Consider the following 26,427-nt stretch of genomic DNA (forward strand, 5'->3'; position numbering starts at 1 on the left):
TTACCTTACTGATTATGTCATTATTTAAAAGAAAAATTATATATATTTATTTTTGAAAAGTAAACCATTTAATAAGGATAGATAACATCTAGTACAAATACAGAAAAAAATGAGTAGAAAAAAGCCAAAAATGTACTTGACGTTTACATATTTTTGATAAATAGTAATTCATTCTTCTACGAAGTTTACTGTAAGTTTACATGGTTTTACTGTATTCAAATCTGCTAAAAAAATCATTATTTTATAGATGTGTACAGTTTTTTATCTTTTTTGACTGTTAACATATTCTAGCATTTTCTATATATTTTTCTGCCACCTTGCCAGAATTTAATTTTTTGGAAAACGGAATCTTTATCTACAGAGTATTGCATGTACTGATGTATATTTCCGCTTTGTATTGGCTAATTTTGCCCTCCAGCAGCCAATGGAAGCCCCTTCTCCTCCTGCCTGTCATTCTAAACATACCACACAGACAACATACATGGAAAACAACTGACTCAGCTGTGCTGCTATTAAAAGAGCTCAAATCCTGAAGTATTGCTGTGGCAGAGCGTCATGTCGGAGGAGCTCTGCTGAGGCGAGCAGCTCCAGCTCCTCAGGACGGGAATTAAAGCTTACTACCTGCAGAGGCCCGAGAAGCAGTAAGTGGTAAGTGGCTAATTCATTTCTTGTAATGTCCAGGTCAGATGTTCAGTCAGTCAGGAATAAACTGCTGTGTTTAATGTAGCAGTGACTTGTGCAAAGTGCAAAGACTCTGTGCAACCAGTGTGACTTCAACGTTGGATTTTATTCTAGAAGCAGCTATCAGAGAGGAATATGAAGTGATCTGTTGTTTCCTGATTTAGTTGTGGAATAATGTGGAGAGATATCTGTGACATTGAGCCTCTGTGGGAGCCACAGGGTCTATTTTTAGGGCAGGTTATATTTAGGAGCCTCTTCTTGGACAAACAGCCGGTGCTTGGCATAGTAAACCTAAACCGAAAGGTTATCTTCAAATTCCCAGCAGGACACGGGGTGTGTGTGTGTGTGTGTGTGTGTGTGTGGGTCTTTACAATCAGATGACAGAAAACTGGCTCTGGCAGGAGAACAACACCATGAGTTGGTGGGAGGGTCACAAGATAACTGGAACCTGGACACAGAGGATAAAAAAGGCCCCAACAACGTCTATACAGGAGCACTGACCCAGACTTAAACTTTGGAGTTGTTTTATATTGTGGTCATTAAATGTCTCTTTACAGTTGTGTTGTGTCTCTTAGCATTTTGTGTTCTCTAAATGTGTCTCCTTATATTTCTTCTGTGTCTCTTTGGTGCTGTGTTGTGTCTTATTAGGCATTCTATTTTTTTCCATATGTCGTGTCTCTTTTTTTTTAACATTTTGTGTGTCTTTTTAGTCTTGATTCATGTTTTTCAAGCAGGTTTTTGAGTCCTTTGCTAATCATTCTGTGTGTCTCTAGGTATTTTGTGTCTCTTTGTAGACGTTTTGTGTCCCTTCTGTTGAGATGTTTTGTGTCTCTAAATGTTTTTTGTTTTGTTTTCTCAGCGCTCTGTGTCTCTTTCTAGAGAGTTTGTTTTGCTTTGTAGCTGTTTTGTGTCGCTTTGTTGTCCTGTTGGGTCTCCTTCGAGGCTGTATGTGTTTTTGTAGTTATATTATATTTTATTATAGACTTTTGTGTCCCTTTGCAGTCCTGTTTCATCTCTCTATGTGTTCTCTGTCTCTTTGTAGTTGTATGGAATCTTGTTCCAGGCCTTCTGTGTCTCCTTGTAGATGTTTTGTGTCTCTTTTTAGTTATACTGTATCTGTTTGTAGCCCTGTTGCATCTCTTCTTAGTCATAGTGAATCTGTTTATGGTTGTGTTATGTCTCTTTCTAGGTTTTGTGTCCCTTTCTAGACATTGTCTGTCTCTTTATAGTCCCGGCGCATCTCTTTCGCGGTGTCCTGTCTCTTTCTAGGCATTTTGCGTCTCATTTTCTTTTCAATTTTTTGCAGATGTTTTGTGTTCTTTTGTCATTCTGTTGTCTCCTTCTAGGCGTTCAATGTGTTTTGGTAGTTGTCTTGCATCTTGTTTCTGTCTCTATGTGGTCATGATGAATCTCTTTCTAAATGTTTTGTCTCTTTTTGTAGTCTTGTTACACCTCCTTCTAGGAATTCAGCGTCTCCCGAAAGTCATGATATCATTTTTGTCTGTTTGGAATCATTTTGCATCTCCCTGTAGTCATTTTTAAAATTGATTTGTTATTATTTTGCATTTTTTATTGCTGCTGTTTTGTTTTTTGTCTATTTTTAGTCATTTTGCATCACTGTGTTTGATGTGTGTCTCACTGTGTATGTTTATTCGGCAGTGTTCTCTATTTTGCAGTTATTGTGTTTAAATGATGGTTTAAAATGTAAAAATCTGGATGTGATATCAAGTCATAGTTCGGAAGCACCTCAAGACCTCAAAACTATCCAAACTGGTCTAGATCGGTTTCAACCAGTCAAATGGCAGATTTTCCCATAAATAGTTTTTGTCCAATAAAATCTTACAGTAAGTTTTATGATTTGGGAATGAGATTTTAGTTCATGAAGAACTGAATGTCAATAACCGTCAACATATCTGAATATGTGCAGAAATACATACTAGATACATATAGGAACATTGAGGATGTGGTATTGATTATTTTGTTTTTGATAACTGCTGTAAAAACATGAGTAAACGTGTCTTCTCTGTCTTTGTTTCAGAATAATAAGAACACATAGTTAATAATTAAAAATGGTTGTAGATGGTGAGATGGAGTCCAATGTAACAGAGCCAGAGAGCTTCTGGGTATGAAATGCTCATTCATTAGATCCTAAGTGGTGTTTCACATCCCATCCCATCTCATCTACAGAATCCAAATCATTTCCATCTAAAGAGTATGTTTACACAGTGAAACATGCTGTAACAGAAGGATCTGTTAGCTAACCCCAACTTTCATGATGATAACATCAATATTAGTGGTTTATGGAGGGTTTGTTTTTCATTTCATTTCATTTCAGTGAAGAAATAGTTGACATTTTTGCTCACTTCTTGTCCTCCTGCCTCATCCATCAGCACAGTTTAACAGAAAGACTGGAAATAGTAAAGCTCCTTTAAAATTTGCTGAACATCTTGATTGTTTAACCCTCGTGTCGACCCTTTTTGAAGTTTGAAAATGTGGGGAAAAAAACTGTTTTCACAGTGAAACTTCTGATGTCCACATTTTCAACATTTTTGGGAAATTTTGGAAGTTTTTTTTGGTGGAAAAAAAGAAATTTTAAAAATGTTTCTTAAGAACATTCACACAAAAAAACCTAAAACAAAATCCAGCGAATTCGCTGGATTGTTTTTTTTTTTTTTGTGAATGTTCTCAAAGAATATATTAGAAGTTTTACTGATGTATATGTAATCACTTTAGATATTATTAGGATTTTTTTGGAAGATTTTTACCAATTTTTTGAAAGTATTTACAAGAATTTTCTTACCATATTTGGGGGATTTTTTTTTTTTTAAATAAAACTTTTAAGGGAAACTTTTAAGGAATTATTGGAATTTTCTTCCTGAAAGTTTTGCAAATTTTCAGGAATTTGGGGAATTTTTTTTGCAGAATTTGGGGATTTTTTTCAAACAAGGAAACAGTATTTTTTGGTGCCCGTAAATGAAGACAAGAGGAGGGTTAAAACGTCACAAACTGAATGGTAAAAATGTTAAAATTTGCAGTTTTATTTTGAGTTATAAATCACAGTACTTTGATACCGAATTTGTTAATCAGGGAGCTTTAGACGTTCTTGTAGATTGTTAGTGTTGGAGTCAGGCTGACCGTATTCCTCTTTCCAGTCTTTGTGCTAAGCTAAGCTAACCAGCATTTGTTATTAGAAACTTGTATCTGTGTGTTTTTCCAAACATTGTCAAACTATAAAAAATATTTTGTGGACTTTTACTTCAGCCATGCTTATTGAAAATAAAATGAAAACATTTTTCAGGATTACCTCCAGGAGATGGACCCTGTATGGACCACCACCGTCCTCCTGGTGCCCTTCGTGGTCGTGCTGACGGCTGGGTTTTTCTACCTCTACGGTGTGATTGCCGGGCTGCTGTCCAAAACATCTGTACGCAACAAGGTGGTGGTGATAACTGACGCTTTATCTGGGCTCGGAAAAGGTAAAACAGACAAACAGTGCTTTGTTATTTAAAAATTCCTACTGCATATTTGACTTGATTCTCAGTTGTTGTGTTTGTTCTTTGAAGAATGTGCAGGTCTGTTTCACAAAGGAGGAGCGAGGTTGATCCTCTGTGGGAAAAGCTGGGAGAAACTGGAGGAACTTGTGGATGATCTGGCGAATGCATCCGATCCCACAGTTGTACGTATACAAGCACCGAACTAAAAATCGATTAAACTGGTTTCATGCACCTGCAGTTGTGGAAGAAGCACTCACTGAAGTACAAATAGTCCAGTTTTTAATGTTTCTTTGCAGGTAAAAGCCAAACCCCTGCCTCAGTAACTCACAGATTATCCACAGATTGTGAATAAATGAATAAATCCCATGGTTCTCAGTTTAAGGGTCAGGGCCCTCCAAAGGATCACCATGAGAGGATTAATGTTCCACAAATTTTGATTTAATGAGCAAATATTGCTTGTGTATTTTAAAGTGCTCCCAAAATGAACAGAACAAATGGGTAATTTTAAATTAAACTAATGAATAATGAATTTGTTTAAGTGATTGTAGAGTAAGTAGTCTGGCTACGAAAAGAAACTGAAAAAGTTATTTGTGAAAAAGTGACTCAAAGCTGTCTGTCTGTTAAGCCACTGGTAAAAGCCTTGTTTAGAAACCTCTATGGTCAAACTCAGGGAACAAATAATGCTGTTGTTGTTGGTCTTTAACCTGCAAGCGTCATGGCTCAGACAAAAAAATAGGATCACATTAGTGCACTTTTTACCTTTGCCAACAAAAAAAAATTGAGAGATCATTGCACCGAAGATTACAGAACGCAGCAACACTGAAAAATAAAAAATCTTTTTTTTCAAGAACAAGTTATGCAGTGACTGTCTGCAAAATGTACTTAATATATCTCTTAATTCAGCTTCCTGCAAAGACACCATTATGCTCCTACACAGAGGTAAATAGCCACTACTGTTCATTTGGCAAATATATAAAATGGGATAAAAAGTAAAACACTTCTCTCTGAAATGGAGTGAAATAAGCACCAAGTAGGATCAAGCATAAATACATAAATTAAGTACACACAGCTGAAAAGTGCTCTCCTCCTCAGACGTTTCCTCCAAAGCTGGTGCTGCTGGATTTTGGCGACATGGACAGCATGCCTGAGGCCATCGCAGAGATCCTCGAGTGTTACGGTTGCCTGGATATTCTCATCTTCAACAGCAGCATGAAGGTCAAAGCTCCTGCACAGACTGTGTCTCTGGAGATGGACAAGCTGCTCATGGACAACAACTACTTTGGGCCCGTCACACTGGCTAAAGGTAGAAGATGAGAAAATGTCAAAAGTAATTTCAACATTTAAAGGTGTGACTGGGCTGACTGCATTTCTGTTGCAGGTGTGCTGCCCTCCATGATCTCCAGGAGAAGTGGTCACCTGCTGCTGGTCAACAGCATCCAGGGGAAAATAGCCGTTCCTTTTAGAACTGCATGTGAGTTCAGGGGTTTATGAAGGGAAATAAACAAAACTGTTTGAAGTCTTCCAGTAGGCAAGACTGTAGCACCCAGATCTCAAAGGGGAGGTCCCAGGTTAACTCCATATTATTTCTGTCTACATAATCTGGTTAACTGTAAATTTGTCTTAGTTTTTAATTAGCTAATTTGTTGTAAAATTGTTAAATTTCTTCTGCATTAAGTAATTTATGCTCGGACAATGTTGCATTTTTCCATATATGAGTGCAACCAATGATCATTTTATGACGAATAAATCTGACATGTATCACTCCTGATAATTAATTGATTTAGTGTATGAAACGTATGTCAGAATATTATTTGCTGGAGCCAAAATTGGCATGTCAGACATTTTGTCCAAACAACAGTCAAATACCCCAAGATGTTTAAAATACTAACACAGAAACCTGAGAAAATAGCAAATATTCAGATTTGAGAAGCTGGTACAAAAGACTTGGGCCTTAAAGCGACTTAAAACCGCTTCTTACAAAAATAATTGTTGATAAAAAAGTCCTACGCTTAGCTAGAAACTAGCATAGAAAACTGAAGTTAATATATAAAGCTGAAGTTAGCATAAAAAAAACCCTGAGTATGTAAAAATGATGTTAGCATAAAAAGATTCATTTTAGCAAAAAACCCCTTAGTATGTAAAAATATGCTAGCAAAACAAGAGTCATGTTAGCATTAAAAAAATTGCATAAAACAGATTAAAAATAATTTAGCAAACAAAAAATATTTGCATAGAAACCAAAGTTTGGTTTGGTTTAAAAATGTGCTAGCATATAACAAAAAAAAAAAGATTAAAAGGCCAAAAAAGTGAAATCAGCATGAAAACTAACGCTAGCGTCAAAAGTTAACCTTTAACCAGAGCTAAAGTTAGCATAAAAACCTAAAGTTAGCATAAAAACCTAAAATTAGCATAAAAACCTATAGTTAGCATAAAAAACTAAAGTTAGGGTAAAACATTCAAATTAGTTTAAAAAAATAATGTTAGTATCATAAAACCAAAGTAACCTTAAGACATTAGTTAGCTTAATAAATTAGCAATAAAAAATTACTTTACTTTACTATTAGTATACTAATTGGCGGACTGATGAAAACATTGAATAAAAGAAAATGAAAAAAAAAACAAAAAGTGATATAAAATAATCCCAGTGGGACTCAAAACTACCACAAGACACTCAAAATGACCTAAAAGAGAAGCAAAACAACCACAAGAACATATAAATGACTAGAAAAAGACTCAAAATAGTGGGAAAAATGCCATAGAAAGTGACCGTAAAGAGACACAAAGCAATCAAAAAACCCACAAAATGACCACAAAAACACACATAGTTAACATGCTGATGTTTCATAGTCCCTCACTGGAACACTACGATTAAACGCATATGATAGTATTGGAATAATGTGTAGTATTTACATGTGTGAACTCTGTATTCCAGATGCAGCCTCCAAACATGCAGTTCAGGCCTTCTTCGACTGTCTGAGAGCTGAAGTAGAAGAATACGGCATCTCTGTCAGCACCATCAACCACACCTTCATCAGCCGCTCAGCATCTGAAGCCTCACAGTCCTCCAGGTCCATCTGGTCATGTGAGTAAAATCAGAGAAAAAACAGGCAGAGCTCAAACATTATTTTGCTGTTTTTCACCGGTTTACCTGTATTATTGTATGTTTTTGCTCGCTGCAGTGTTGTACACCAAGAAGCCCCTCGGTGTTTCTCCGGATGAGGCCGCCACTGAGATTGTGAAGACTTTAAACAACAAGAGGAAGGAGGTGGTCATTGCTCCATCGCTCCCCAAGGTGGCCATTTATGCCAGATCCTTCTTCCCCAACGTGTTCTTTGCCGTGATGGCTGCAGGAGTGAACAACGCCGCTGCCGCTGAGAAAATATAGAGAAGCTATTTCAGTGATTATCTGTTGTTTCTGTGCAAACCTGGGCTATCTGCAGGACAAGGGGGGCCCAGAAACAGATTCATTAATTGTTGATTTGCTGTAAACTGGTTGGAAATTTGCTTCGCTGAAAACCCTCCATCTCATTTCTCTCTTATAGGGATTAAACCAGAATTATTTCAGTTACAAAGTCATGCTTTATGAATATTATTTTAGTCTCCCTATTTCTAACACACAGAAAATCTCCATTCTCCATCACAATCATAAAGCGTTTTCATTTAATCAAGTACTGTGAGGAACCAGCTATGATTTCTCTAATAATCCACTGATTGTCATAACCCAAAGATGTTGATTTCACCATCACAGAAAACTGGGAAACTGGAAAATATTTACATTTAAACAAGTTTTAAAAAGTTTTTTTTTTTTTTTTTTTTGCTGTTGTCATTTTTGCTTGAAAAACTATCATTTCATTCTCAAGTCATTTATTGAACAAATGATGCTGACATCTGTAGCTGTGTGTTTTTGTCTCAATAAATCTTTTGTGAGTGTGAACTGCATTGTATTATCAGGAAATGTCGTCTTAAACTTGAACTTGTGTAAAGTGATCATTTTTGTTTCAAAAAACAGGTTTGCCCAAATAAATAAAAAGAAGCCTTAGTTGCAAACACTCATAATATAATACCATTAAACATAATTTTTCTACAGCTTACCTCTTAGGAATTTTTTTCTTTATATTTTAGAATTTAATACACAAAGATGATGCAGAATTTGCATGAAAAGGTGAATTATAATATAAGAAAATGTTGCATCTGTTCTTGTATTTGTGGACTCTACATTTAGATACAAATAAAAGTATTATTGTGGCTTTTAAAAAAGAAATTTCAGTCTATTTTATGGCATGATTATGTATCTGTTTGTTCATGTATGCTTTTTCTGCATTAATATCTAGTCTTCACAGTTAACTGCTGGTGACAAGATCACATAAAGGAAAAACTTTACTTTTTTATTTAGAAAACAATACAGAAAATTAGTCTTTATTTAATTCAAAAGTTGTGACCTATTCTAAATCAATAGTTAATTGTAATTAACGAGAAAGGATTCACTTACATGTAAGGAGAATATTCTCCTTTTTTCTCCTTTTATTTTAGTTACATTGCAGATTCACATTTATCCAAAATATAAAGCAACTGTATATAAACTACAAATTAGCAACAACTTCATTAGTTGCAGCATTATAAATTATGATAAAGCTATAGTATGCCATACTCAATATTTAAATGATTTTTTCTGCATAGCCTAAATATTCTAATTGAAGTACAGCAAGATCTACAGAGATCTAACGAAATTAGCAAGAAAAACATCAATAAACCGAACCATAAATGTCTACTACATCAATATTGTTTCTGTCCATTTAGATCAATTAATGGTGCTGGTGTTCTTTGCTGCCAGGTGTCGCCCTCTAGCGGTCATGTCGGGAAACAGCTGTTCGTCTCCACGCTGTGCTGTTCTGTTCTATTATAATAAATGGCTTTTAACTTAACTTCCAGACTGTTAACTCACCGACTGAAGTCCTGTCGGATCGCCTTCAGCACCGTAAGCAGCAGCGGAAGATTATCAGTGGAACATGACCGACACAACCGGCGCTTCACCGTCACTCCAGGCAACGGCGCCGGTAAGAACATCGGCCGAGTTGGAGGCTCTGGAGCCCGCGGAGACTTTGTAACAGAGCCCGGCGTCCGTTCGCGGCCTGATGAATGACATTTTCGAGCAACTAATTATTGAATTTCCACACATAATGTTGAGACATGTTTCAGTTTCAGCTATTTATTTGGATTCTACTCACATACATATAAACGTCCTTATATATCTTGCAATAGCCCTTGAGGTAACTCCATATAAAAATATCTGATTTTAAGTTTCCTTTGGCGAAAGTCAAACGCTTCATAACCGATACCAAGGACAAGTACTTTATACGATTTCTTTCAACCCAACTAACAGTTCGGCAAACATCTTATCAGCAGCAACCAACGTGTTTGAGTAATTTTTTTGACAAACTGGCTGCAGCAACACCGTAGTAGCTAATGACTACATGGGACCTAAATAATGACATTTTCGAAGGGAGTTCCATATGTTTGTTGCTAGCACCAACATCACATATGATAAAAAGACAACTTTATTTAAAGACGTCTATGTTGCAATTTACAGAGTAACACACACAGAAACAGTAGTTTTTATTTGAACCATGGTAAAATTATCTTTCAAATGTATTTATAATTAGAAAACTTGTGTTCTACTGGCAATCAATTAATCATCCATCGAATCATTACTTTACTGATTAAAAAATTCTGTATTTTCCTTGTAATGAAAACCAAATTATATAGAACCTTTCTTGAAAATTACTCAGGAATTACATAACTATAAAGTAACAGAAAAAAAAATTAGACTTACACACTGTAAAGCAGTGGTGGAAAGTAACTGAGTGCATTTACTTAAGTTTGAGGGAAATATTTTACTTTTCCATAAACTATATCTTTGTTATAACTTTAGTAACTTTGCAGATAAAAAAATAACATATAGGCATATTTTGATGCTAAGTTAAATTAGCATTGTCAGTTAATCTATTTAATCTTAATAAATATATTTTAGAGGGGAGCCTGGTATTGTATGTTTCTAATCTTTATCAAACAGATTTAAGGTTCTAAATGTTTAATTCAACCCACTGAAAACAGAAGAGGTAACTGATTGCTCATTAGGAAAATCTGAGTTAATCTACAGTAATAAATAGTTGAATAATTCAAAGTAAACATGCTGTTTTAATGTATTTGGATAATGACTGAACATCTGTAAACCACCATAGTCATATTAAATGTGATGTGAAGCCCTTTATTGTCTCTGTGTGTTCAGGGGTCCATGAGTGTGCTGTGCTGCACTACAGCTTTATCGGGAATAAAGAGGTCGACCTGATGTCCACCTTCGTACCTGAGACGTTCAGGGGTCAAGGTGTGGCGGCGCTGCTGTCACAGGTAAGACTCTCAGGCATCAGTTGGTTTGTGTGAAGTTGTGTATTATCCTTACATATGTATTTCTGCTTCTTTTACAGGCTGCTATGGACTTTGTGGCTGAAGAAAACTTGAAGGTGCGCATCTCCTGTTGGTACATAAAGAAATACATAGAAGAAAACCCACAGCAGCAGTATAAAGACCTTGTCATCACTTGATTGGTTTTCCACTACAGGCTGGACCACTACCTCTCTTACAAGCCAAATGTAGGACTTGAAATAGGATTTTAGTGATTCTGTGCAACAACATTGTTTAATTAAGGAATTGCAAACATAATGTGAAATGCATTTCAGTAAAATAACTCAAAATCAAATTAATTTTGCACTTAAACTGTCAAATGATGGATATTTTTTATATCAATTTTAATATTGTGTAAATTTTGATGTCAATAATGCCACTTGTTTTTGTAAATGTAATTAAAGTTAATTTATTAAACCGTGATCTCTTTCTTTCTGGGATCTTCTGGAGGTCTAAAGAGGATCTGAAAGGCTCCCCAGGGTTATTACTAACCTGCCATTTGATCCAGCAGGATGTCCAACATGCAGCTCCACCGGTGAACAAACCATCACTTTGTATTCCCAGATCATCCATTAAAAATTTAAATCGATATTTGGTTACCTTTAAAACAGCACAAGTTCTTCAAGGTACTGGGACATCTGCTGCAGGACTTGTTCTTGGCATAACTGGAGATTGCAGTACTGATTTTGTCAACAAAAGCCATAGATGAGAATAACACGTCACCATGGTAACCATACACAAAAATAGAGGCAGCTGTAGCCTCAAAAGCACTTTTCTTATATGAAGATTAAATGTAAAAATGAGACAAAAATACCGGCAATCTGAATATGAAAATAGGCTAAAATTTTTTCAGTTTTTAACTAAAACTAGGCTGGCAGTGTAAAAATCTAAATATTAAAATTTCACCTGGTCTCCAGCTCACCAGTTGTCTTTCCTAGGGCTGTTCCTGTTTGGTGCTGAACACTGCTTACCGGAACTCGATACAAAACCTCCTTTAAAATGTAGCTGATCAGTCTCCATTTTTTTATTTCTCATTTTTCTATTTGTATTTCCTCATGTATTAATTTATTTCTTATTTATTAATTATAAGGCTGGTGGTCCTGACCTGCAGTTAACAGAAGGTCATGTCGATTTGACAGGAATCGTTTACTTCCGTCTTGCTCTGTCGCTCAGCTGGCAAATCTTTAGACTGACGTTAGAACTGCCCACCTAAAATTAACATATAGACACAGAAATGCAGAAATAAATACAGGCAGGAATCTAGGAATTAACTAGATACAACCTGATTCATGAAAATGTACAAATTAATTGAATAGATAGAATTAGGTCCATTTTCATTACCTAAAACCATTTCTTCTTTATTTATTGATCTATGTAACCATTTATTAGCACACTTATTTATCTGTCAGTCATCTTTTGTCATCCATATGAGCCAGAATATTCTAAAAACGTGTATGTTGACCTTGTGATGGCAACAGAGAAGAAAGGGCTCACCAAAGCTCATCCTGAGACAAACATGAATGTGTGAACCAAATTTTATTGCAATCCAAGCCAATAATTGAGGAAACATTCCAGTTTGCACCACAAACAAGCCCATTAGTGTCAGTAGAGTTTATTCTCTGAGCCCCATGAATAACTGTGACAAATTTAATAACAACTGAGCCACAGGTGGACCGTCAACCCTACAACTGACATGCTGATGCTTCTGGTTCCAGCTTGTACTATGGGCCTACGTAGTGACTCATATTACAAGAAGGACTGTTGGCAAAAAAAAAAAAAGAAGAAACTAGAATTATTTTTGCAGCTCACCATGAGCCCTGAATCAAAGATGAAATCAGCGAGCACACCATATCTTGGATTCTCGCCACCTAATGAGATTATTTCTACCACAGCAGCAAAACGCAGCGCTGGATGGTTCTTTCAGGAAGAACCAAACGATAAGATATCCGACAGTTACTGTATGATATCATTAGTGTCTGAAGACATTGTGCTTGTCGGCTGCATGTATCTTATGCTTTTATTCCAATAGATGTCAGTCCTGCTCTGTTGAAGACATTTCCCTTCACTCCTGTTCTGGTCTAGTGCAGTCAGTGTTTGATTTATGACTCAAATTAGAAGATTTCACCAATAAGGACCTTTTTAAAGCGCCAGATAAATCATGTTCAAAGACAGGAGCTGTTTCAAGGGGAGGCAAGTCGACACACAAAGCAAATTTCTGATTTAAAATTGGATGCAAATTAGTTTTTTTTTTTTAAAAAATCAGTCATTCAACGTGTGACAAATTTTCACTTAATTTCTCAAGCATATTTTCAAACTTGCCTACAAAAAAATCTACTGTGACGAGCAGCACGAGAAACCAACAGCTCCAGAAAATACGTAGATTTTGGTTCAGTCCTATTAGACAATGGGCCCTTAGAGGCCCCCCAAAACCTCTGAGCAAGACACTAAGGCTGAAACAGACACAAAGCTGCACGTCTTTGTGGTCATTTTGTACCTCCTTGTGTCATTTTATGTGTCTTAGTGATCGTTTATGTTTCTTTGAGGTCATTTTATGTCTATTAATGGTTGTTGTGTGTGTCATTTCTTGTTACTCTGTGGTAATTTTGTCTAATTTTGGTCTATTTGTGGTTGTTTTGTATGTCTTTGCAGTCGTCTATGTGGCTTTTCGGCGGTTTCAGGACACTTTGTGGTCATTTCTGTGTCTTTCTGGTAATTTTCTTTTTACATCTCTGCATTCCTTTGCATTAGAAGTTCTCTTGCAGCCCTTTGTGGACTTTTTTTAATGTTTCAATGTAATTTTATGTCCCTTTGTGGTTGTTTTCTGTCTTTGCAATTGTGTGTCTTCATGTTAATTTCACAATACTTTATGGTCATTTGTTTGTCCTTCTAGTTTCACAACACCTTCTGATCATTTTGTGTGCCATTGCAATAATTTGTAGTAATTTCGTGTCACTTTGTGGTCATTTTTGAGTCTTTGTGCTGTTTTGTGCGTTGTTGTGGTCCCTTTAAAAAGTGTCTGACCCGAAGGCCTGTTCAGTGATACATCCATGATGGTGCAGTGCAGTAATGTTCTCAGTGAGATCATTTTCTGCTCCATTGTTCTTTTCATTGAGTCGGTCACAGACCCTTGTCAGCCACAGGACAAATTTGATGCAACATAAAAGAAGAAAAGGCAGATTCAGCTGAAGTTTAAAGCAGGTATGAATGATGTGTCCTGCAGCAGGAGCGTGAACATCCTGCAGCTTCCCACAACTCAGTGTGAAGATGCTGAAACTGCAGCCTTTTTTCCTTCCTCTCACAAATAATATGACATGGAAAGAGTTGATTAAATCCATGTTGCATCAAAGCTGACCATGTTACATTATCTCTGGAAAAAACAGCCTCTGGCTTCCTAGATACACATCTGATGTGTGGCGAGGAACAAAACAAACTAATATTTTACTGTGTTAGATATTTAAGTCCAGGAACCAATCTTGGTCCAGGAAATCATCCCCGAAAACTTCCAATGAGCCCGGAAATGACATTCCACTTTCAACAATATGCCTCCCCTTGTTGTTCTGGTACATTGTCCACTTCAACCACGTACTCTGTTCCTGTGGAGGGTTTGTGGCCGTTGATCGGCAGTTCTAGCGGTGCCTCGGCATCAGCTGGCACAGCAGTCAGGTACATGTCCCACATCTGCTCGGGAAGATCCATCTCCATCATCTTCTGCTTGATCATCAGACTCTTCTCAATGTTCCGCCGCTTGTATTTAAACTCTATGATGGTCTTTGTGTACCTGTTCAGCGCCGTCACTGCAGAGGCCATGCAGGTGCCAAAAGAGCCCCACGCCAAGCTGAGAGGAGAGGTGAAGACCGTTAGGCAGATGTAAAATCTTCAACAGGAAACATCAATATGTTGTCTCTACACTGTTTGAAATCATGCAGCTAGTCAGATCATGCATAGATCATAAAACTATGTATTGTAGATATCAAATGAACACTTAGTGTAGGTTATATTTACTGCCAACATTGGATTGTGAGTGTGTGTCTGTGTGTGTGAATGAGTGAACACATTACAAAGTGGTCTAGAACCTAAAATTACAGAAAAGCTATGCAAGTGTGGATCTTATGCGATTTATTGTCCCCATTTTATCCGTGTCCAAATTCTGGATTATGAAATTAATCCTCTATATATTTCTCTCATTAATTCCACAGTGGACTGATTTCCACCTGTGTTGCACTAAAACTAGCCACAGTTACAAGCGCAAACTAAGATTTTGTAACAAATCTCAACCTGGTCTCAATTTCACAGGTTTTTCTGTTGCAATACCATGACTGGGAAAAAGAATGCAGCAAGGCTGAGTGACAGCTGCATATTCAGCTCTTTTAATACACCTTACTTAGCCCTGTAAGCCAAAAAATATTAATACATACACACAGGTTATGTTCATTTAATGATATAAGAGATTGGTCCTTCACAACACTAAACATTTGGTAGGGCACATCAACCTATGAAATGTGTACTTAACTTGAAAAACGGCCAGTAAATTTGCTAACTGCTACTTTTAGTTGATGTCATTTCATCACAGATGACGTCTAACATTAGCTTCCATTAGTGGTCTCCAAGGTATTGACAGTAAATATTGTGTCTGTAAAATAAATAAAATTTAAAAGTCTTATACAAGTCATGACAAAAACCAAGGCTATTTACCGTTTTTCTTAAGAAAAATATTTCAGCTTGGCTGGAACTAACCAGCTGAGATGACAGATTTTTGAGTAGGCGTAGAAAGTACTCACATATAAGACCAGCTGTAGTCCCAGGTTTTAGGCCTCCAGTCCTCTGGTCCCATAGCAACAGCCAGCTGGAATATGGTGGTAAACATCATGTGGGCCACCATCCCACAAAGGCCTAAGAACAAGAGGAAATCAGAGTGTACTGTGATGTAAAATGTACAGTTTTTTCACATAAGTATTAGTTTAGGAATATATGGATTGAACAGGGTCGTGATCCTCAAAATGAGAACATTATGCTTAACTCTGCTTAGACATAATGAATGCAAAATAAAAGGACAACAAGAACTATTTCTTGTTACACCATTCAAACCAGTATACCTATCTAAATGTTAGTTGTTTTAAGATAAGATAAGATAAAGATAAAGTTCTTTATTTCTCCCCACTCCAGGGGAAATTTACATTGTTACAGCAGCTTTATTTACAATATATACAAGGGTGAAAAAAATTTTTAACAGAAAAAAATAAAAATAAAAATAAAGTTTAAAAGTGCAGAGATGTGCAAATAACCAAGTACCATGTACACACTGTTATGAACCCTGACTGCAGATTTTATAAGTGGGAATCCCCTCTATTGAAACATTATCATTACAAACCTGCCAGCTTTAAAAGACTGTATTGCACTCTGGCATGGAATATATAATGTCAAAACATGAAAGTTTATCTCCAGTGGCTGAGAAAATACTGTGATATGCAGACGTACTCTGGGTGAAGTGAACCGGCCTGCCTGATCTTTGCCCCCCTTCGTCCAGCCTCTCCACAGCTGCTTTTCTTGGGATTAACTCGTAACAACAGGAGGGAGGGGAGTCAGGGGATGGGGTAGTAGAGGGGGCGGGAGGGAGCTCCTCTGGGCAGGTCTTGGCACGGCCCAAAACTGCGGCTCCAATCCGATTAGTCCACAAACCAGCAAATCCTCTGAGGCAGCGAACGGACACAGAGCAGTTAGCCGCTCTGAACGCTGCCTGACTGTCAGCCTCACCTCATTCAGCCACCATGACCTGCTGCCCTGCTCCTTTTCTTACTCATTTACTGCCACGATGGCTTCATGGAAAATAATCTACTGCAGACTTTTAGGGCACTTCATGTTAGCGCCCTCTCTTTAGCATTTTATATACACTACAGTACGTAAAGATATTTTTAACTGTTTATAATGCAGGGTAATGTAGATTTAAGCATATATAAATTTATTATTGAATGGTCAACACCTATAACTCCTCCTGTTGGCAACCATAGTTGTAAAAGGCAAAATAAACTTCTGACATTAATAAACATCTAAAATGTTCTCATTTACCATTTTATACATGTATCAATTAACATATAGCATTAAAACTGTATGAAAAGAATGGAAAAAAAGCATAAGAACATTCTAAGAGACACAAATACAGAAGAGGAGGGTTTTAAACCTGCAGTGTTACCTGACAGGGCAGTGCACAAGGCAGCGAAGGCACTGAGCTTCAGCTTGTTCATGATGCTGAAGCAGGGGCACTGCTCCAGGGTCATCAGAGCCCCGCCCGTGAAGAGCAGGGTGAGGTACAGGCTCTCAGCCACGATGCACAACCACAGCACCCCTGGGAAACAAGCAAACAGAGGGAGGGAGGCAGAAATGATTTGTCTTGTTCTCATAATACCCTCATGAATAATCCCACTTGTCTAAAGGCGGACATGCACGCGGGTACAACAGGTCTGCAGACATTGCTTCTTTTAGGTCTGGATATGTGAACCAGATCGTCTGGATGGTGTGGATTTATAAAATCAGGACAGCGGCTGCTAATGAGAGCTGTTCTTTATATGAGGGGTATGCAACAGTGGGAACTCCCATTGTGAATGTAAGAGGAGTCCCTGGTTAGAAAAGTGTCTTCTTTTCAAACCTGTCATTGCAACTGGATTATGATTTTAGTAACATTAAATAATTTTCCACTAAATAAACTCGGGGTAGGTGAAGGGGGGTTCAAATGTTTACGTAATACCTTACATAAGCCCTTTAAGACTTTATGTTTCCATTATGTAGCATCTGACACCTTCGACTGCAATGTCAACTCAGAGTACACTTGCCTGACGAGGACATTGAGAGAGCAGAAAAATGATGCTTATTGTCCTCTCTGAGTTCAACCCACAGCTGCTTTCTGAGTTAAACCAAGTAGTGTTGAGATCTACAATATTAATCTCCCTAAAAATAGCTCTGAAAATCATTCTACTGGGGCAGTTCTTGCTGTCAGAACAAGGTTTAGGTTGCCCTACTAAGTGGCTCACAAGTTCCTGCAATGGAAAACAGCCTATAATAAGGAAATATGATTAACCGAAATGCCAAATATCAGATCTTGCAGTAAAATACACGCTGAGGATTATTTTCTTGGTGGTTAGCATTATTAACCTTTTTATGGGTATGTTTAGGCCCTCCCAGCACATCTTAAGGAAAAGACATGATTTAGTTTTAGCAACTTCAGATGCAAAGTGCTAAATGGATTTCATCTAACAAACAAACTTTCCTTAGTCAAAGTTATTCCTTAATAAAGAGTCCATATTCTACTTTTTGGGTTTGCCTTTCTTTGAGTGTGTCATATAGCTGTTTTTAGAAAAAGTCCATGTCAAAGAAAAGTTTTTGTTTCCCACAAAAACAACACTGCTTCTTTCATGCCTTTGAATGCTTTTTTGGAGGTCTGGGCTTTTCTTTAGTTACTTATCTACATCTCTATGTAAAACGTTTGTATTACACGTGCCTAGCAGCTAGCTCTGCACGCTCTCAAGCAAAGAATGAGCCGTTTCTTTGCATTATTTTCTCGCTAGAGCTGCTTCTGCTGTAGATATGTCTCTCTACATCTCTACTCAGAAAGCTGGGGTTATAGCACAAAAACTACATTATATCATTTTTGTTGAGCCAGCTGACCAATCAGAGCTGACTCAGGAAGAGGGTCTAAAAGAGTGCTTCAGACAGTGTGTGAAAATAATTATGTGTTTTTGAACATTAAAGGATGCAGACATTTCATGGTAGACCCTAACAAATAATATGAACTCTTTAACTAAGACAACTAATTATTCAATCCAAGTTCAGCTGGCTCACATTGAAAGGGATTTTTTTCTTTAAGCAGAATTTGTGAACCTATATGGGAGCACAGTTGTTAAATTCATTCAAAACTGAGAGGATTAAGTCCACCAACAGAGCTGCTCTCCACTGAGTTGTAAGCTTTGTGAGTGGACATTACTTGCTGATATGCACCACAGAAGTTACAGTTTAGTGAATTGTTGTTTTGGTGATTAAGCCGTAAAGGTTTTGTGCCAATTCATGCTGCAGAGCATTCTTTCTGTAACAGATACACTTGAAATAGCTTCTCCAACTTTGCTGCTCATTTAACCAATCAAAACTAGCGGAAAGTCAGAAATACATCAGATGTTTGACACAGTTGGACAGCTGTAACTAAAATTTCCTCTTTCACAGTTGGAGTTGCGGTAAATGCTGATATTTTAAGGTAGGTAGGTACTGTATTGATCCTGAGGGAAATTCAAGAAACCAGGAGCATATTAAATATACAGAACAGACAGAATTAAAAGAAGGGAGACAGAGATATAAAAAGAATATACAAAAAGGTATATTAGTTTATTTTAGTATTAGTGTCTTTCTTTAAAATGTTACCTGCTTCCAGGAACGCGTCATTTTAATGTTTCTGACATGAAAACACAAACGTAAAGCAGTTTCAAAAAGTCGTAATTTTTACCAACCTCTTTCATGTTCAGGTGCAATCTCTGAGAAATCTCGACAGTCAAACCCTGTTAAAAAAACACACAAACACAAAGTTTATGTATCTTGAAAGAAAACAATAAAATCTGGCATTAGTTATGAAGAAAACTAAATATTTTGAAGAAAAAAATTTAATATTGCAAGAAAAAAGTTAGTATTTTTTTTAAGGAAAGAGAAGGTCATATTTTGAGCAAAAGTCCATGGGAAAAGTCAGTATTTTGGGAAAAAGTCATAACATTCTAATGAAAAAAACATTAATACTACAAGTCTTACTTCTTTAGAAGGAGTACTCGTATATTGAGAAAAATCTATATATTGGTAGAAAAGGCATTATATATTGAGCAAAAGTAGCAATATTTCAAGAAGAAGTCATAACATCCTGAGAAAAAGTCCACAAACATGGACAGAGCTCTGCTCCAGCAGGAGACGTGAACTGATTCCAGCATCAGATGAGGCGTTTTGATGCTGGACTTCCGGAGAAACTGTCTCACATACACCGACCATATTGGTGGAAGTCAATAGACAGTTTGTCTGCATGCAAATCCTCATACAAACTTATTTTACTCAGTCTTATTACCAGAGCTTATGAAACCAACTGGGGCAGCTTGCATGCAACGCTAAGAGAAATGCTTTTAATCTGGTAGCTTTTCCAGTTAAAAAGCAAAAACACACACTGTGATGACTGTGCTTTCTGCATTGTGACAGCAATTACTTTTTCTGAGGCTGTGCTCATGTTCTCCTGTGTGTTGTTCAAAAATTACATCCCGTTTAAATACTTTTTGGTGCTAATACTTTTGTGCTTTTACTTAAGTAACAGATCTGTATACATCCTCCACTGCTGCCAAACTGCTGCTTATCTGCAAATATGAGTTCCTGGGAAAAGAAATAGAAATTTGTAATCAGGTTTTATGTTCTTTGATGAGATTTAGCTTTGCCTTTAAGTGGACAACTCCACGCTGTGATGTAACATGCAGGATATTTGTGTGGTTACCTGCTGCAGCATCTCGCAGCAGTAATCCTCTGCTCATTTTTACTGTCCATGCATTCATCTGTTTTCTTTGATTGGTACTTCTAAAACGGTCCTTCCCCCACATTCTTGCTGTCCTTTTTAAATACAAACTCAGCCTCACATTTTGTCAAGTTGAACAAAGTACAAAGCCACCAGAAACCCAAAATGCAACGCAAATATGGCAGGCGCCTGTGAAAACATATAAATCTTTGGTCACAATCACTCAAAATATTATCTTAGAGCAGTTTTACACCTTCAGATTTTGTTTGTTTAGCAAAGTGCAAAGCCACCAGAAACCCAAAATACAAGACAACATTGCAGGCGCCTATAAACACATGCAAATCTTTAGCCATAATCATTTAAAATATATTTTTAGGGCAGTTGTAAAATGATAAAAGTGTAGTTTTGTCATAAAAATCAACACAAAAACAGCTGAAAAATGTTAGAAATATAGCCATAATACACTATTTAAATGAGTATTATTTACATGATATATAATTAAAGTTAAATGACAGAACTGTGGTTCTCCAGAGAGTTAAAAATGATGCAACTGCAGTAACTGGATTAACATTTATCAGCTGTAGACAGATTTTTTTTGCTGCTTCCTTGTTCATCACTTCCTGGTTTTGAACACCAGAAGCTGTCGTCTTACCGTTCATGTCGGCGGCCTGCTCGCAGGAGAAAAATATTCCCGTGTGGAACTTCCTCATTAGAAACTTCTCCTCTCCCGTCTCGAAGATGTACTGCACCAGGCGGCTGTCGTTGAGGTTGGTGCTGTTGAAGCGGATGCAGAACCACTGCTTCACCTTCACCGGCGGGCCTGTGCAGAAGGGCTTGGCCACCTTCCTGGTCCCCTCGCACCAGTAGCTGGTGGTCACCGCTGATAAGGCAAAAGCAAACGCCACAAAGTTGAGGGTGAGCGCCAGAGAAGCCCGCCGCCCGCGCTCTAGCCTCATGGTCGAGGCCAGGCCTGAGGAAATGAAATGAAAAGGCAACTAATCCTGGCTTTTGATATGCAGCCACCGTGTTTCGCCTCCCAGCAGATGTATCAAATCTTCATAATCTTGTTGCGTTTGGGGCTCTTTGGGTGAGAACTGTGTGCTTCTCTCCGCCGGCTCTGCTGATGTGCTGCCACCCTGATTAAAGCGCTCCTTCTTTGCACTCCCAGAGAAACAATAGAAACCCATGGCAGTCTTTGTTTTCCTCTGCTTCATTTGAGCTCTTTTACTCTTCCCTCTGTGCTGCTCGTCCAACCCCATCGCTCCTCCCCTTCCACAAATCTTTCCCTGCAATATTATCCATTACAAATGGTAAGTTATGGTCCAGACTTCCTTCGGGGATCTCAATAAAAAGAAAAAAATACCAGTTGGAGCTTAGATTATAATCCAGAATGCTGCTCGTTCTGCTTACATTCCTCACATTTTTCTGCTTTTGCAAAGTAATTGAGGCCACAGACACAAGATCGAGTGTCTGTTTGAGAGCCGGTGATCCGTGACATACTGTGTAAAGTCTTATATGAAAATCCATCCATAATGTGTGTGTGTGCATGCAGGCAAATCTCTCCATATTTCCAACAGCCTGCTGGTGTGTGACACAAAAATGAAGACAAATTACTGGTAGAAGTGTGTGAAAGAGATAACAGATGTTCAGAGGAAACATCTGCTGAATTTGTCTCCACTCTTTAATTTTCCATCATTAAACTTGTCAGAATATTTTGAAGCTCAGACTTTCAGTGACAAACACGTCAGCTTTGGTTTAAGCTGTTGTTATTTTCAGGCTGAAATGCACTGGTGAAACGCATACATTCCTCAAGTCTCAGAAACATCAGGTCAGTTGAGGCTGAGATTTTATATGGAGTATTTCATCTTGATCATCAGACATCACCGCCGGTTGCAAATAGTAGCTGCTTTTTGCTTCTTTCAGGATTTGGGAGCCAAAGCGGTTCATGTTGTAAAATAAAAATTATGAAAACTCTAAGGTGGGACGCATCATTCACTGAAGTTTGGCCAAAATGGATAAACAAAGAACCTGCAGCCAAACATCTGCACAGGAAGAGAAGCACAGTTGCATTTTATAGCTTCCAAAAAGAAAGTTCTGGTTCATTTTATCCCATTTCCATCTTCCGTCTTCTGTACGTGGTTTACAACGATACTTAGTGTCCACGTAACATCCACATGAATGCCAGGATCCAAGGTTTTCCAGCAGAATATTGCCCAGAGCAGTGTGTTCTGACTTTATTCTACTGCAGCAGCATTAGGGTTGGCAGCAGTTTGTACTGCAATACTTTCTGTAGGATAAAACCATAGCATTCAGTCTTTGCTCCTCACACGTATTAGTGATCCTTGGGCATCCATGACCCTCTCACTGGTTCACTGATCATCAATCCTTGGACCACTTTTGGTAACTGGAAACACCCCACAAGTCCTGCTGTATTGGAGATGCTCTGACCCAGTCAAGTAGACATCACAATTTCATTGTTGTAAAACCCACTCAGATCATTGCGCCGCTCATTTTTCCTGCTTCCAACACATCAACTTAATGAACTGCCTGTTTGCCTCCTGCCAAGTCTTCACAGGTGCCTTCGTAACAGGATGATTAATGTCATTCACTTCACCTGTCAGTGGATACAGTGTTGTGGTTGATTGGTGTATTTTGAAAGTACAGTTTGGACCTGCACTCCAACTATAGTCAGAGCAGATTGCAGGCATTTTTTTCAGATATATTGCTTTTTTTTGTAAACAGGAGAATTATTCAACCCCAGAGAATAAAATGCTAGCATTTATCTCAGTCTATCCTCAAACATGCTGGCTTGGCTGCAGACTCTTTATTCCCAACAGGTACTTTGAACTCGGAAATGAAACTTGAATATTTCCTTAGTCGTGTGTCCTGTCAAATGCAAAATACAGGAAACTAAAATACCACAGCTTAAAAAGAAAATGTACTCCAGGATTATTGTGATTTAAGTCGACAACAGTGTACGCATTAAACTCATGCAGGGACAATTTATTTCACTGCTCCATTTAAGTCCACTACAGTTCTGAGATTCAAAAGAAGAATCCATGTTATCAAAGTTTCTAATTGTGGACAAGGAATTTAAGTTGAACCTAAATGGAGAACATTCTCAGGTAGAAAATAGCAACAGACAAAAAAAAAAAAAAGATATCTGTATCTCACTGACAATCTGTATGTCTCCCAACTGCCACCCATTTATGTCTCAACAGAAAAACTGTGTAAAATCAAAATTAGCTACAATTTTGCAAGAGTTTTAAAAGCAACAGCATATAAACGCACTACAAGTTTTTGCTTTCTTTGACAGAAAAGTTTTTCTTTCTTTACATTTTCATTGATTGTCTCATAGATTCCTCCTCTAATTTGACTTTAAAAGCACCAGTTGTAGCATCTGAGTAATCCCCTTGAAAATAAAGAGATTAATCTAAACATTAGCTTCCATGTAATAAAATACAAACAAAGGATGAGTAAACCCAGCATTACACTTGATGAAGCAGTAAGCCAGTTGTACGGTGAATATTTCCTGTGCTCATTGCTTTTTACATAATAATACCTGCAGGGGTATTTGACCGACCGATGCGATGCTTGACTAAAAGCCTTCTCCCCTGAGGAAGCATTGCTCAACATTTTATGCACAAAAATTGAATGATTATGTAAAAGTATGCAATGCTGTTTAGAAGGTCATAGAAAGATCTGAAGTTATCTCATCTGGTTTAGAAAAGGTAGCGGATAGACGCTTTCAGATTATGTCCACTGTTTGGAAAGGAAAACTGAAGTCAGAGAATTGGTTTTACAGCTTTTTCGGTAATGAAAACCACAATAAATTTCTGTTAACTGTCCTTTAAATCTTGATCACTGGTGGCACTAACTTTCACAGGGTGCTGCAAGGACTATAATCAGCTATGAGTCACTTTGTTTGAGTCAGATGTAAACAGTCACCTCTGATTACTGCAGATTAATGCTGACGCTGGTCACAATATCTTATAGGAATATATCTTCAGTGCATCTTTGTAGCACGTTCAAACACAAGAGAACTGAAAACATAGTTTAATCTGAATAAACAACCTCAATAAAATCCTCAATGACCAAATAGATTATTTGTCGATGTGCTGATAAGTATAACTTAGTTAAGTTTAGGAAAAGATCAGACTTTGGGCCAAAACAGTGGACCCTAGTTGTCATTTTTACAATTACAAATATGTGGATTGCATTATAGATAAAGTAAAAGTTTATTATCAGCGGTCTCCTGTGTTAAAGCCCAATGTTTTGTTGACCCATCCACCCAGCCCAACCTTCTCTCCACATCTGCGGCTTTACAACGTCACCTCACTTCCTCTGTTGCTACAACGACTAGCGGGAGCTGTCAGAGTCAAAAATCAAAAGCTGACTGAAAAAACAACTGATGCTTTGTTTTTCATAGGAGAACAGTGCCGGCAGTTAATTTTCCTCTTTATTTAATTTTTGGCGTAAGGCAGAAACTGTACAATAATATGAACAAAGCATCCTCTCAATGTAAAAAGTGAACTGTCAATTGCAACCATAATATTTGTTTTAAAAATCTGATGTTAAATCACATGTTATTGCACACTGGAAAGTAACTGTTGTCCTCTCATTTATCCAGAATGTATTATTGTAGGTTTAGGTCTTTTTTAACCATCACATCCGCCTACTACTCCTCTTGTTCTTTAATTACCTTCACTTGCTGAGGTTTTGGCAGCAGATGGTGCTGTAATCTGGCCTGAGACTATTATAATGAAGACACAGATAATCTCATCTCTAAGTGAGCGAGCAATCGACACCATGCAGGGCTGTGACGACCCCCTAGTGTCCCGCCGGCCTTCGTCTGAAATAATCTCTGAAAAAAAACAAGACCCATAACGTTTATTTACAAAACACTGAAGAGCAAGAGGCCCATTTTCTCTAGTGTGTATGTGGAAAAAAAAACAACAAATTATTGTGTAATTTATGCATTAGTTCAAGTTTAAGTAGCTGAATAAAATTGGTTTGATAACTGAATATTTCAGGGTTTCCAGTACCCTCCTCTATCTTAACATGGACAATTTCAGACAGTTAAGATGGGTAACTAAAAATACCTTTGACTGTTGAGGAAAAGGTAAATCCTCTAACTCAACACAGTTTGTTGGTTGAACAAATAATGACTTATTATTTACTTAGAAGTGATTGATGAATATCATTTAATGTCCCATTTGCCAATTTAAGTCTTTCTGATGAGATGCTTTTACAATGAACCTGTTTTAAAAAAAAATAAAAAATTCTTAGAGATGCCGTCATTTAGAAGTTTTTTTTTTCCTTGTTTCAGGTAAACATGAGCTACATTCATGTGTAACAGCTCACTTTGTGTATCTTGTCTGTAAGTCAAGATTCACAGTCTCCTACCAGGCTACTGGAAGCGGTCAAAAGGATTTTTCAGAGAAACATAAAAAAACTCTGCACTCCTCAGTGCCGCTGTCAAGACATTTCTGATTGAACTGGAATCAACAGTTGTAATAAAATTCTGAAACTTTCTGGTTGCACTGTAGGCTGTGTTTACAGAGAGCAGAGAGGAGATTAGTATGGAAATTTGTAGTTAAACTATTTAGATATTTAGTATTGAGTCACATTTGTACCTTACAGTATTATAGCTCTGGATGTAAATATAATTTATGGCATTATACTTTTGTTATAAGGCAGAAAATACCCATATGAGCGCTCTCTACTTCTAGTCATGGTTGTGCTGTTTCCATAGAGGTGCAGAACTTCATATTCAAGGGAAAAATTTGCTCACAATAAGTGAAAGTGTGACAGGAGCCAAAAACAGCCAGCCACTGCTCGGGGTTCAGAGGGTTTAAGAGTGATCATTAACCCTCCTGTTGTCCTCATTTACAGGCACCAAAAATATTGTTTCCTTGTCTGAAAAAAATCCAAAAACTCCGCGAAAAATTCCCCAAATTTCAGAAAATTTGCAAAACCTTCAGGAAGAAAATTCTAACAATTCCTTAAAAGTTTCCCTTAAAAGTTTTATTTAAAAAAAAAAAAAATCCACCAAATTTGGCAAGAATATTTTCAAAAATCTTCCAAAAAAATCCTAAATATATCTAAAGTGATGACATATATTTCAATGAAATTTCTAATATTTTCTTTAAGGACATTTACATCAAAATCTACCAAAATCCAGCGAATTTCGCTGGATTTTGGTTGATTTTTATGTGAATGTTCTTAAGAAACTTTTTTAACATTTCTTTTTTTTCCCCACTAAAAAATGTTCAAAAA

At 37.3% G+C, this 26,427-nt stretch overlaps 3 protein-coding genes across 6 annotated transcripts; 2 read left to right on the plus strand and 1 right to left on the minus strand.

The window, feature by feature from the left end:
- Positions 1-480: 480 nt before the first annotated feature.
- dhrs7ca (dehydrogenase/reductase (SDR family) member 7Ca) lies at positions 481-8,436 on the plus strand. Of its 3 annotated transcripts, XM_055005107.1 has the most exons (8): positions 481-641; positions 2,720-2,804; positions 3,980-4,157; positions 4,245-4,357; positions 5,268-5,478; positions 5,554-5,646; positions 7,108-7,257; positions 7,355-8,436. In XM_055005107.1, the coding sequence occupies exons 2-8, from the start codon at positions 2,751-2,753 to the stop codon at positions 7,558-7,560; spliced, it is 1,005 nt and encodes a 334-aa protein (XP_054861082.1). In that variant the 5' UTR covers positions 481-641; positions 2,720-2,750; the 3' UTR covers positions 7,561-8,436. The 3 variants fall into 3 exon arrangements, with proteins under 3 accessions (XP_054861082.1, XP_054861083.1, XP_035808473.1); XM_055005108.1 differs by lacking the exon at positions 2,720-2,804 and having other exon boundaries at positions 482-648; XM_035952580.2 differs by lacking the exon at positions 2,720-2,804 and having other exon boundaries at positions 482-641.
- Positions 8,437-9,018: 582 nt separating this feature from the next.
- On the plus strand, positions 9,019-11,051 carry LOC111574871 (protein NATD1-like). The gene is made up of 3 exons (XM_023279680.3): positions 9,019-9,229; positions 10,462-10,580; positions 10,658-11,051. The coding sequence occupies exons 1-3, from the start codon at positions 9,082-9,084 to the stop codon at positions 10,772-10,774; spliced, it is 384 nt and encodes a 127-aa protein (XP_023135448.1). The 5' UTR covers positions 9,019-9,081; the 3' UTR covers positions 10,775-11,051.
- Positions 11,052-11,164: 113 nt separating this feature from the next.
- Positions 11,165-26,119, minus strand: LOC111574861 (germ cell-specific gene 1-like protein). 2 transcript variants are annotated; one of them, XM_055005109.1, is made up of 7 exons: positions 20,801-26,119; positions 19,121-19,168; positions 16,822-16,974; positions 15,413-15,524; positions 14,221-14,469; positions 11,740-11,843; positions 11,165-11,299 (listed from the first exon to the last, which is right to left on the minus strand). In XM_055005109.1, the coding sequence occupies exons 1-6, from the start codon at positions 21,102-21,104 to the stop codon at positions 11,819-11,821; spliced, it is 891 nt and encodes a 296-aa protein (XP_054861084.1). In that variant the 5' UTR covers positions 21,105-26,119; the 3' UTR covers positions 11,165-11,299; positions 11,740-11,818. The 2 variants fall into 2 exon arrangements, with proteins under 2 accessions (XP_054861084.1, XP_023135433.1); XM_023279665.3 differs by lacking the exons at positions 11,165-11,299; positions 11,740-11,843 and having other exon boundaries at positions 12,152-14,469; positions 20,801-25,332.
- Positions 26,120-26,427: the final 308 nt, after the last annotated feature.

The sequence above is a fragment of the Amphiprion ocellaris genome, chromosome 19 (genome assembly GCF_022539595.1).
Source record: "Amphiprion ocellaris isolate individual 3 ecotype Okinawa chromosome 19, ASM2253959v1, whole genome shotgun sequence".
In the NCBI taxonomy this organism is placed as follows: Eukaryota; Metazoa; Chordata; class Actinopteri; family Pomacentridae; genus Amphiprion; species Amphiprion ocellaris.